The 13,699-nt window shown below is 29.6% G+C and overlaps 4 protein-coding genes across 4 annotated transcripts; 1 reads left to right on the top strand and 3 right to left on the bottom strand.

The window, feature by feature from the left end:
- Positions 1-3,426: 3,426 nt before the first annotated feature.
- cand_000280 (uncharacterized protein) lies at positions 3,427-6,399 on the top strand (the record flags this gene model as incomplete). Its single annotated transcript, XM_067210278.1, has 1 exon — positions 3,427-6,399. The coding sequence occupies one exon, from the start codon at positions 3,427-3,429 to the stop codon at positions 6,397-6,399; it is 2,973 nt and encodes a 990-aa protein (XP_067068353.1).
- Positions 6,400-8,382: 1,983 nt separating this feature from the next.
- cand_000270 (major facilitator superfamily transporter) lies at positions 8,383-10,236 on the bottom strand (the record flags this gene model as incomplete). Its single annotated transcript, XM_067210277.1, has 1 exon — positions 8,383-10,236. One exon carries the CDS (start codon positions 10,234-10,236, stop codon positions 8,383-8,385), a length of 1,854 nt encoding a protein of 617 aa, XP_067068352.1.
- Positions 10,237-10,600: 364 nt separating this feature from the next.
- On the bottom strand, positions 10,601-11,878 carry cand_000260 (suppressor of stem-loop protein 1; the record flags this gene model as incomplete). The annotated part of the gene is made up of 1 exon (XM_067210276.1): positions 10,601-11,878. The coding sequence occupies one exon, from the start codon at positions 11,876-11,878 to the stop codon at positions 10,601-10,603; it is 1,278 nt and encodes a 425-aa protein (XP_067068351.1).
- A 268-nt stretch (positions 11,879-12,146) lies between these two features.
- cand_000250 (alternative oxidase family protein) lies at positions 12,147-13,166 on the bottom strand (the record flags this gene model as incomplete). The annotated part of the gene is made up of 1 exon (XM_067210275.1): positions 12,147-13,166. One exon carries the CDS (start codon positions 13,164-13,166, stop codon positions 12,147-12,149), a length of 1,020 nt encoding a protein of 339 aa, XP_067068350.1.
- Positions 13,167-13,699: the final 533 nt, after the last annotated feature.

The following is a 13,699-nucleotide window of genomic DNA, read 5'->3' as shown; positions in this document are numbered from 1 at the left end:
AACACTTATTAATATTTTCAATTATAGAATGAAACTTTTGTAAATATATTTACGAATCCAATCAAATACGTGCTATAAAACCCGTATTAAAAGTGTGATGAATTCAGGATCATTAATAGAAGTATAATTTAACTATTATTTTTTTTATAGTCAAAATTCAATCAAATTGGAACTATAACTATTCACCTTTTTATTAGGTAAATTATATAAATCTAGCCACACTACTTTTTCCCTTTATATGATAGGAATAAATATAAATTGATTGATCTGATAAAATTCAAATTTTATGGTGGCAGTACCCACTCTAATTCTAAAATTTATTAATTATTTTCATAATCTAGGTAAGTCTTCTATTTGGTTACCTATAAACTTTTTTATTTTTTATTTTCTACTCTACTACTACTAATGTTGATAGTTTGCACCTTAAATAGATTAATTTTCGTTTAAAAATAGTTGAAATCAAGTACAATTACCGATATAGGGTTTGAGCTATCAAGATAATTTGCATGAGCAAGTTAGTTGTAGAAAGAATTAGTTTGGAATTAGTTAGTTTGAAGTTGAAAATAGTGTGAAAAAAGTCCTAATTTCTTAGCTACTAGTTTTATGATTCTATCGTGAAATTACCAGCTATAAACTGTCTGGATTACAATATTTGATAGTGGTAACCTAGAAATAATTTGAAATCAATGAGTGTACTAAGAGGTATTCCCTTTCACAAAAATTGGAATTTAATAAGAAGAAAATAGGATATGAGATATTAATGATCACATTATCAAAATTAAGACTGAATGTACTTTTTTTTTTGCTCATTGAGATATATAGCTTCATTACAGATATGTCACTATTACAAGCTAGTTATATTAGTACTGTTATCCTATAAATTTTTTAATATAATGTATATAATTTGCAAAAGGAGATCAAAACTACATGTTAGTAAGCAAATAATTAAAATTTATAGTTGCTAGAAAATATTTAAAAGATACATCCTTATATATTGTAGAGACTTTTAATCCAAAAGATACACCCTACATAGTACTGATAAATGTTAATTTTTTAACTCATTTTCAGAGGCTTTGCTTATTTTAAGTTAAAGTGACTTGCAACGGCTCATTTTCTACTAGTATTTCTAGACAAATCTGTACTTGAAATAAGCTGGAGTGTTTAATGTATCTGTATCTAAAATTTTTACCATAAATATGATACTCTTTCGAAAATCTCAATTTTTTAAGTGTTAGTAAACTAAAAATTATCCTGCTAAGCTACTTGTTGAAGGTAATATTGGAAATATTCCATGGGTCCTTTACCAATAAAGTATATCTAATATTAAACCTTTTACCATTCTACTGTCCTCATTTTATAAAAGTCCAATATATTTTACATTAGATAACTTTGTTTCTATAACTTCTTTTATTCAACCTATCTGGCTTGAGATCCCAATACAACCTATAACTTTACACTAGTAATTTAGAACATTTTACAAATCTTTAGTTTATGAGAGCACTATTTGTTTGTTAACTGATTGTCTCTTTTATTATATATATAGGATAATTTCATAAACCTCATATTAAGGGTATTACTTAAGATCTTTGTTCATTGTTGTTTGATTTTGTGCAAGCCCCAGATCTCTTTGTATATATTGAGTTAGATATGGGGAAATTACACCTAAAAGTAGTTCAAGTACCTATTCTCTAAAACCCCAGCTTAAAGTTATCTAGTACTTTCAATATCCTCATTATCAATTTATTTAGATACAATAATCTATATGTCAAGCCACACTAACATTTGATATTTAATTTTATCAGTAGGAATAATTAAGGCTTAGTGCAAGCTAAATAAAACCTTGAAATAAAATCCCTATATGTATACTAGTGTATATGTATGTATTAATAAAGTGTTCTCTTTAGATATAATTAAATTTTAACCTTCTATTAGAAAAAAAATCAAATTTCCTCTAGTGAATAAATATCTTTATATATTAGCAAACTAAGTTGGTTATCTTCAAATTATGGGAGCCCGTTGGTCTCGGTGAAGTTTAAGTTATAGATCTTTTCTAAATATATTTATATCCTTTAGTTATATGCACTTTTCTAAACAAAAAACAATTTGCAATGTGAGACTTAGTGAGATAATTTTACTGAAACTTAGTAATATTCCTGTGCAAAAGGCAGAACTTATACTTTCCCTATTTAAAAATAATTCAAAATTTAGGTCTTCTATAAGTCGAATTAAATGAGTTTAAATAACTTTTCCAAATCAAAATAATAAAGACTTATCATACCATTTAACTAATACAATATCTTTTCAAAAAAAAAATTGATAAGGGTAATATATTCATTTTCCTACTAAGGCAGGTATATTTTTACTAGTATATCTCTATATATTCTGCAAAATAAACAAACAAAGAGATTCCTCAAAAAATATATTGTCAATTGTAGTACCGAAAAAATAATCAGGAGATTTAACGACCTTTTCCAAGTATATAGTTGAGTATATACATCTAAGGAATAAAACATAGTTTGATATTTTATTGGTTCTAGGGTAGCTCACTTACTGCAATAAATCTACGCCGCTCTCAATACTCGGGTGAGTCATTAATATAAACTGAACAGTAGGATAGTACAGAATAATTTTAAGGAATAATAATTATTAAAGAGATAACATACCTTGTGACCAGAAAAAACTTCAAAGCAAAATAACTTGTAAGATGGAGTTGTATAGAAATTGAAGCTGAAGAAGAAAAGTGTGGGAAGTGACAACTTAGATCACTATATATTCATGCAATAATTACCTTTTACTATCGTTAGTTATATTTGGTACTAATTTTTGGCAAAAAGATTTCATTGAAAATAACAAGCCATTTAAAAGACGAATTTGCCTGTAATACTTTCTACTTAGTTTTTTTTCTTCAGAGTATGGACTTTGATTTATTAATGAAGATTTGAGTAGCATATTTCTGGAAGAATCATATTAATAAATTATTTTGCCGTGATAGTGACTTATTCTTTTAAACAAGCACTAATATTCGTTTTTAAAAAAGTTATTATAATGCATACCTCCATGAGTTTGAATTAATAGCCTCACAAACATTTATGTGGAATACACATATTTGCCTATGGAAAATGGTCAAACTGTATATACTTGTATTTCTCACGTCATTTTCTACAGTTAGAGCCATTGAAAATGTAGTTTTTAAAAGGAAGGGAATTTAAGGTAGAAACAAAGCAATATATAAGGGGCGGCTATTACCTTCAGATTTGGAAACAGATAACTCTTTGAAGTTTCCCACTCAAATAAATTTTAAAGTTACCGATAATTAATTAACTAGCCGAATAATATGTATTAATCTTCTAAGCTTTAGCAATATATCTAAGTTAACTAACTGCTTATCTATTATCTTGGAAACCTTGATTATTACTAATTACCAACATGACAATACCAATTTCAGCATCACCGATCTTCATTCCAGATTACACTATTAATATCCTTAAAGAGATATCTGAAGAATACACTGGTAATACATTTTTTAGTGGGTTAATACTATTGCCAACAATACACGAAGGACAGGGGGACCAATATGAAAGCTGCCACGAAGACATCAACGACACAAATATTTTGGAGAGAAACTATAGCTTAAATGGCATAAGTAGTACAAAGAAGTACACTAGTGGATTTTCAACTGTTATGAATTTTTTTGAGAAAGTATTAAGATCTGAGGATAACATTAGAACTACAATTAGGGAAGTGGATGCTCAAAAGATGGAATTTATTAAGAATATAGGAAGTCTTAAGAAGATATGTAACCATTCTTTAGATATATTAAGACAGTCTGAAAGTCAAATGAAAATTATTGAAGAATATGTTTACCCATATCAACAATATAATGTCCTAGTTCACAAACTACAGAATGGTAAATTATCTAATAGTATTCTTGAGATGAACCAAAACTTCGAAATTGTTGATCATTCGACTAATTTCTTTCAAGTTAATAGTGACCTTTTGAATGCTAATTATTATTTCGATAACTTTAAGAAAATCAGACTAAAGCTATGTTTACACATAGTGTCTCTTCTTTCAAACACCTTAAATAATGCAAATCAAAAGACAGATGTTTATAGATCATTTGAGACTAAAACAGAAAATTCTGAAATTTCCAATGATTCTGATTTAGAACATAACATAAGCATAGGTGTAAATGCATCTAAGATGCAAAAGAATGTGCGAGATGAAGAAAATATGTTGCTATATTATATACAGCTGAAAAGTATTGGAAAGACATTTAATGAATACATTAGTTTACTAGTTAATAGATTTAATGCAACTCACCAGAATGAGTCATATAAAAGTTGTTTGTATCAACTAGAGACAATCTATATCAATTATAGAATGAATGATAATGTATTTGGGATAATAGCTTTTAAAAAATATCGAATTGAAGATAGTATGAGCAGGACGAAACCTAATTCAAGTTTTAGCCCACATATAAAAAATTTTACAAGGCTTGCATTGAATTATTGCAAGTATGAGTGGCTGGTATTCAATTCTTTTTTTGGATACGAAGCACACCATAATCCAGTCAACACCAATGACAAATGTGCAGGAAGCAGCAAAAATAAAAATGTCTATTCAACTACTTTAGCTATGTCTAGCTACGGTACATGCAACGAGTTTGAAGTGAATAGATTAAGTTTCGCATCTTTAATGAGTGAATTTGGAGCTGAATACTATGATAAATTAAATTCTTTTATTCAACAAATACATGATGATCTAAAGTCACTAAGAGAATGTATTCTCTATTTATCACGTGATATAGCTGGATTGGCAAGTGAATTCCACAGTAACTTGCTAATCCCAGACTCCTACTTATCTTCATTTCTATATTATGTAGCTAAATTACAAAATTTACTTGTTGAAAAATTATTAAACTCTTTAAACAATTACGTTCAAGTAAATATTGAAGATTATGAAATAAAAGATGTAGAGTTAAATTATCCGAATATACTGCTAAATAACAAAGACAAGGAGATACAAAGTTATATGTGTGAAAATTCAATGGAAATTCAAAATAGAGTTATGAAAGATTCAGTGTTTACTGGATATAATGCTTGCTTAGATAAAGCACTAGAGGAAGAAAATATTTTTTCAACATTTGAAAGTGTTAGAATATCAAAATGTGAGGATAATGAAATACTAACTCATGTCTCTTTTCCACCAAATACAATTAGATTGCAAACAAACAGTGATTCCGGCGATACTGCTGAAGATGAATATTCTGAAAAAAGTAATCTTAAACAAAATTTAACTTATAAAGTTTCTTATGTAAAGGGTAATGGGAAAAATAATCAAATTGAAAGTAATTTACCAGATCAACAAGGCCAAGTGAATATTGATAATAATGTCATTTGTCTAAAAAATTATTATGGGGTTGTCAATAACTCATTTGTTGCACTTTCGTATATATACAATGTTACTCCCTACCCTATATACACTCACATCAGTAGCTTAATTGTTGAGAAGTGCTGCAACAAGCTTATGCAAGCTCATCATTACATTGCAAATAAGTATCAGCACAACAAAATTGACAAATTATATCATGGCCACTTATTTATAATAAGAAATTTGCTTTATTTAATGTCTAAGTTGATTTTTATTAATCGACAGGATTTAAATCAATATAATTTATTGCACTGCAATTTTAAATATTCCAATAATGCGATTTTAAGTAGTTCAGACACGCGGACATCCCTAGATGGGTCAGAAACAAATAGTAATTCCAAATATACATATAAATATAAAAGCACAACTTATGATGCCCTAAAAATTACTAATACAATCTTGAATCGTTATATTGATGAACTAATTAATGGAATCTGCTCATTTATATGCTTACCACTTACGAAAATTGTTTTGCAAGTACACCCAGAAATACAACAGGATGATATTAAAGAGTTACAATGCACAGATATAACCTACATCAAAGATTCAATTGCAAATTTCTGGGACAATTTAAAAGTACATATAAATTCTTATATCTTAGTATATCTCGATCTTTATTTAACAATTGACTTTTCTTCACCTGAATCAAGCATAGATGATCCTCAAGTACTTGAAGATTTGGTAGGAAAAAGTCAACATTACATTCACAACACTAATCTATCTGATATTCTAGACAAAGACCTACTTTCATTAGATCAACTTTTTAAATCACAATCAATATCCAATTCAATATACTCATCCATTAAAAATATAATTATTGGAAGTGTTCTTTTCGAATTTGACCATGTACTTTCTTCAAGAATAGGTTTACCAAAAGAAGTGATTGAGAGAGAACTTGGTTGGGATTTAGACCAAATTCTCGGATTTTTGAAAGATGTTGATTTAGAAATGAATAGAACTAGATAAAATTATATTTATTCTTTTCATGTCATAACTTAAATACTCTGCTGATTCATAAATTTGAATAAGGAAATCAATATCTCGATATATTAATGTTGACTAGCTATTTAATTGTACTAAGAACTCTCGAAATAATTACTCAAAGCCCAGTTAGAGTATATTTAAATGTTTATATCTTCAATATCCAATTATGCAATTCTTCTAGTACTACCAATTTTCTCTTTTAAAAACTTTTATCATTATATATTCGAAACTTATAGTGAAAGTATAAATTTTGGAGTAAGATATTGATATTATAATATATTCCACTTTTCTGTGTATAATCAGTCACTTTTAAAGGCAAACTAGCCTGTGCAAATCTTTAAAAATATTGCCAGACAATTGCAATCAAAACTCAATATTTATGCACAATTTTTTCTTCTTAATTTATTCCATACTTTTTGGGTAAAATATATTAAGTAGTCTGGAACTAATTTGGCTTTGGATTTAAGAAATTTTGTCAAAAGCTCAATGCAACTTTATTGTAACCCCACATATCTATCCACTAAAAACAATAGTGTTCTTCTTACTAAATTTAAAGAGTACTAGTGTATTACTTTTAAATTATATTTTGACCATTAAGGTACTTTTCTATAGTAAAGGATTATCTTTGTATTATTTAAAGATGTTAGGGTATTTGGTACTTAGTATTAAAATAATATATTACTAATGTCAGAGGTCATTTCCTAAATATGTAATTCTTTAAATTTATATACTATTGCTTCATGTGATATTCTAAAAAATTAATTTAATATTAAGAATAAAAATAGGAATAATCCATGTAGTATCTGAAAGTAATAATGAAGTATAAATATATTGAAATGAGATTAATATAAACTAAGATGGTTAATTAGAAAAAGAAGGAATATTAAGTAGTAATCTGATTTGAAAAATTGATTGTTAGTCAATATAATCTTCCTTAAGTATACAGTTCTCTGTGTGCTTTCCATCTCTTCGTTAGGGAGAAAAATTCAAACTGCGCTTGATACACTTTGAAAAATCTTCATGAAAGATACAATTAATCAGTGTATTTGCAGTTTATAAGTGCTTAATATTAAGTTATTATATCTATTTTATCTACTTATACTCTATTTATTAGTTTGATCGTAATTGTTAGTAAATGAGCTGACCTATTTCTGTGTCATTCCATAATATTAGATATTACAACAATAACACTGTGAACAGTATAGTTATAGTCACAACGTGATTTTTATATCAAAACATCTAATATTAGCTTATCTTAACAATTAAATTAAAATTTTGTGCAAAATAATTTAGAAACTCTTTTATCTAGTAAACTGATATCGAAATATGTAAATTGGAACCTTGAAAAGGAAAAGAACTATGACTAATTATATATAATTCACTTGTATCCTGTCTAGTGTTTTTTTGAATTTATTACTTATATTTATTTAGTTTTTTTTTGAGCTATATAATCTATGATGTTAATGTGTTTACCGAGCGACTTATAAGGAAATATTCAGTAGACCTACAGAATGGATATTTATTTTGCTGATACAAAAATTTACCCAATTTTCTATTACAGCCCTTTTGAAGATTCTGATCTGTGAAAATTAAGTTTCAATTGTACTTGAAGTTATATATTTATCTTTATAAATACACTAAATTTATTGGTAATAATACTACTTTTCTTGGACTTTTATACAAAATAGAGGGTAAACCAATACAATAATACAAAGTACCTTGATACTCAATTTGCTAAAGTGTAACTTATTTGAACTTTTGTGAAAGTTTGACATTTTATTCTAAATTTTCTAATAAATATGTAAGAGGCTAAATATTATATGCATTGTCTTATTCAAAAAAAAGAATCCTGAAGTGTTGTATGAATAGACAATTCATTTAGTAATTGGATTTTTTTACAAATACCAAAAAGAAAATAAACATTTAATATTATTATACAAGCAACAAATAGTAAATAATTCAGTTTTATACTTGTTGAATATTTCCTATGACAGATAGGTTAGTATTTCGTTCATTCTGAACGCTAGTTCTTTGATGGCCTGATAAGTTCACTAGCATTTGTCTCAACTGTCGTTTATCGCTGCCATATGTCAGGTGAAGAAGCGAGTATAGCAAGAGAGAAATTGACCAAGGAAGTATAGTCAAAAATACCAATGCATTAGCTAAGGCATGAGCATTAGTTAACCTCGTTAGAGGATTCATATCACTTACACGCTGAGATGTTGCTTTATAACCAAAGACATTTTCAGCCAAAATACCTACTACTGGTGCACCAAATGCAGCAGCAGAAACACCTTCAAATAACACTACTATCGAAAACACAGTAGCTCTGTGTGAGGCTCTGACCACATCAGCTAAGATTGGTCTATTAGCAGCAGCACCAGCAATAGCACATAGACCCATAAAAAAGGCTATGATTATAAAAAAAACAAATGAAGAGGATTCTCTGGGAATTGCTAAGAAAAGCAAGCATAACATAGGTATTCTCAAAATCATTGATGCTTGACCAATAAGTGGTCTCCCATGGTCTGGTAGCTTTTCATTAAGATAGTCACCAATAATACCACCCAAAGGACCACCAATCATTGAACCTAACAACATAGCAGCTATAACCAAAGCAGCTTCTAAATTTGATAAATCACAATATTGCAGATACATAGTCATAAAGGTAAGAGCACTCCAGGGAATTGTGCCACAGAGTCCCTCAATAATCATAAGTATAACACTTTTGGTACACAAGCTCTGAGTAATTACCTGTCTAACGAATTCCCAAGGTGTAATATTTTCCTCCGCTATACCTCCATCATTGCGTTCATCCTCAAGAGATGTTTCTTCAACTGAGCTTAGTCTATCTGTAGTTAATAAAGAGTCCGTTTGAGATTCACTAGCTGATAGGTCTGCTTCATCAGAATCTATACCACCTGTATCGGGACGAGTTACTGAAATAGCATAAGACTGCATTTCTTGAAGCTGGACCCTTTGACTATTTTCTCGTAAAGGAGTTTGTTCTGAATTATATCTTATAAAGTGATGAATATGCAAGTGAGGAATTTCATCCATAAAGAGAACAACGACAATTCCAAGAATAACACTTAATGTACCTACTAAAAGAAATGCAAGTCTCCAACCTTGATAGCCTGCAATTAATTTCTGTGATATAGATGTTGTTAATACAGCTCCAAATACACGACCAATACAGCTGGAAAGTTGGATCATACCGAAACCAAGGCCACGATATTTCGAACTTAGTGTATCAGCTAGGACACTTTGAGCAAGAGGTCCAACACTACCTAGGAATGCTCCATTTATTGCTCTTGTAGTCAATATTTCCCAGTAGTACTGACTAAAGGAGAGTAGTATAGTTACAAATCCCCATACTAGTACACCTGTAGCTAGAATGTATTTCCTAGAATACCTGTCCGCAAGATAACCCCATATTGGGCAGCTTAAAGCAAGACATAAAATTTGAAATAAGATAATATTACCTAAATCTTTTGGTGACAAGTATAAGTCCACTTCCAAAGCTCTTAAAGAAGCTGGTAAAAGTTGCTCATCACATCCATCTAGTGCCGCCGATATACATATTATAACAATACTTCTAAAGGCAATTCTATGTAGTCTAGATATCTCTGAAGTTTCATAGAAATCAGTTGAAGATTCAGTTCCTGATGAAATATCGGAGTCTTGTTTGCTACGACGTGCAAACACACTACTGGCTACTTTTTGTCTGAGTTTATTCCCATTTGGTGTATTCTTTATAAACTCAGTTCCTTTAGATTTTAGATATTCCTCATTATCTACACCTTTTAACTTATTCATACTACCATTTAGGTTTTTCTGGACTACTAATTATTCTTATTAAGCTGCACAAAATCCAGATATAGTCACAGTACTTTATATTACAGCTAAATTAACTTTATACTGCACTTGTTTTGTCTCCTATGTAATCTCAGTGCATGTAAACTCCATTTGCGGGAAAAGGTGCATGATCTGATTTTCTGTATCATTTTTAAAAAATCTATAAGAGCAAGAAAGTAGAGATTAATTAGGAAATATATAATACAGTGTATATATTATTAAACAAACTAGTATATAGATTCAATTTAAAGAGACCAGTATCTTAATAATGCAACTTTTTGTATCGGTATTAGTAATATAAAAAAATAAAAGTTCTTTATCCAAATTAAATTCTATTATCTAAAGATTTTGTGGAATTAAAACATTCTGGACATTGATGTAATGCAAGTAGAATAAATTTGCAGCAATCTATACAAAGAAAAGAGCAGCAATTCGTGCACTTTATAAGGGAGAATGAGGAGTCATTTCTATAAGGAGTTTTACTAGTAAATAGATTCTGGCAAAACTTACAATGTCTCGGTATATCAGATTTATATTCACCAGGATTTAGCTGTAAAACTTCCATAGATGGTGGTTTGAATAAAAAAGCAAATGACTTAGTCAAGTGATTTGCTGAAGCTAAGTATAAATTGCATATAGGGCATTTAATAGGAAGATAACATACCAAGGATTTACATCTTGGGCAGCAGTAACCATTATTTGTAATTGACTTGTGACATGAGCATTGTAAGGGATAGCCAGAATTATTGAAGTACATAGGAAATCCTATTGGAACTAAATTTATATGTAGTGGTGTATTTAATTGACTGTATAAGGGTGGTTTAACAAAGTTTTCAAGTAAAAGTTGCAGCATATGTTCACTATTTAAAGCACATAAACACATGCCACCAGTTTTTGTGGTAATAGTTTTTATTATAAACAACTCTGGAATAAAAAGTAGAGCGTTGACAACTATGTTCTGAGCAATAAAATCATCAAGCCACTCGTTCAGTATTGAATCACTATCAATACTTCTCATACTTCCCAAAAAAAAAACAATTTCCTTGGTTCCATATGGAGGAATAGAAGCCAAGAGTTGTTTAGCCTTTTCCAGACCATTTCTAATTGACATAACTCCACTACACCCACTTTTTGCTTCAGATAAAATCCCACTAACTATTTCTCTATAATTTGAATTATAAGTAGTAACCATATTAGTTAAACCATTTCGTATAGATATTACGGATAGCTGAGTAAGTGGATTCTCCTGCAAAAGATTACAAATAAAAGTATCAATACATTTCACCATGCATTGAAGACGATCTGGTTTATAATCTAGTTCTAGCATGCTAGATGACATATCAAGTATAATAACTATATTTCGCAAAAACCCACGTCTATTATTCAAAGATCTTGAGATTTTCAGTATATCATCAAGCTCCTGTTTTGTAATATTCCATTGGTCACCCTGTAGCTCATGATCTAGTAATACCAAACCACTACTAGTCTCAACTAACTTCTCCCAGGTTTTATTAACACCTTGTTCCCATGTATAAAGAAGTGTATCACTCTCAAATCTTTCATTCCTTTTGTATACATCTGCAATCTTTTCTACTAAATCCATCTTTTCTAATACACCCACTACAGATATGAACTATTTTTTTTTCCCTTTTTTTAATATCCTTATTGCTTAGATTTGACTTTTTTTGCATTAAACCAAAGTTGCTATAAATATTTTTAAAAAAATACATCGGCAAATATTAAAAGACTCAACTGACAGATATGCGGGAGTTACTTATTTGTAAGCTATTACTTGATTGTAATTCCTGCAAATCCAGTACTTTACAAGACTAACAGCCATATAAATATGTTTTACCTATTCTCAAGGTCCCTCAAACTTTGGAAGCAAAGGGGTTAGGATCACCAGGTTTTAAAATGGCCAGATGATGATTAACATCCCTATGATGAGATTCATCGCGTCTCATAGCTAAGAAGACATCCTTCAAAGTTGCATCTTTGGGTAAACCATAGTATAACTTTGCACACCTAGGTGCAGGAGAAGTAAACTCAGGTAATTTTCCAAGGTCAATATCAGCTATGAGTCTTGTATAGGTACGAACAGCTTCTTCTTCCAAGTATCCAACAAATCGATGACAGTATTTAGGTGATATTGCATAACACAAAGTATAGTATATTAGAAATCCAAATTGAGCACCTAAAACAGACAATCTTACAAACAGTGATGGAGGATGTCTTAAAAGTAAAGATATCATTAAATGCATACGCTCATTTTCAGCTTCCTCAAGAAGTGTATGAATCCATCCATAGTCTCTTTCCATCCGTCTTAAAGAATGCAAATGCCTTACCATTGCACCTACCATTCCTGGAACACCTGCTATTGTCTCTAAAAAGACAATTCTTCTACACCATTTTCTTTCATCATGCCCATACTTATAACCAGTAAGTAAATCAAAGGATTTACGCAAAAATAATACACTACTGTATGCCAACCTGTCAATAAGTGTTTCAGGAGTTATATGAGTTATTTGAACATTTTTGACTTCATCTTCATTCCATATAGGTAACTCAAATGAATATTCTTTAACCTCCCCTTCATCTTCACTTTTTAGAGTCTGTATACCCTTTCTAAAATGAGGTGCTGAATACAATTGCTGACTCTCATTATTCATATGATGATAATAATGTGTTCCATTCATGGACTTATCTGGATGAGGCTGGGAAGGCTGATGAAGAGGTGAATATACTGAGGTTTGACCAACTCTAGTGTCAATAGTACTAACATACCTACTAGTAGTTATACACTTATTTGTAGCTTTAATATAATTGCAGTTAAAAAATAACTGGTTAAAATTACTGATGATATTTCTTGAGATATTGGATTGAAAGTTCATTAGATATATTTATAATAATTTAATTGCTATGAAGAATTGGTACTAGAATAAATCTTTTATTTTAATATATTTCCAGAAATAATTATATTACTTCTAAATTCAGAATTTTGTGTTGTGCAAGAAAAAAATATCAACAAGTGCATGTGGTTTTCAATAAAGAAAAATAACGCGCCTTTTGGGAACATATTCTTAAACGACATACTTTTAGGAATTAATTAAAGAATGGCCTGTAACCTTTAGCTCTACTTAAAAACACACTATTATATTGATAAGATTGTACATGAATAAAGTTATAACCTTGGAAGCTACTAAAGTTGAAAGTTTGGCCAATTGATGAACTGTCTACAACTAGGAAATAAGGAGAGTAGGTAGACATTGCAAATAAGATAAGTGAGATTTCAGTATGTTATCTAAATAAATGACTGTAAGCATATAGCTGCTATTATATAACCAGGCTGGATCTACTACAATAATTTCGTCAAGTCCTAATTCTATTTCGGGAAGCCTACCTCATATTGAACTACACACAATTA

The sequence above is a fragment of the Cryptosporidium andersoni genome (assembly GCF_001865355.1).
Source record: "Cryptosporidium andersoni isolate 30847 chromosome Unknown contig_2, whole genome shotgun sequence".
In the NCBI taxonomy this organism is placed as follows: Eukaryota; Apicomplexa; class Conoidasida; order Eucoccidiorida; family Cryptosporidiidae; genus Cryptosporidium; species Cryptosporidium andersoni.
The sequence above is the reverse complement of the archived record's forward strand: the minus strand, read 5'-3'. Positions and strand labels throughout refer to the sequence as shown.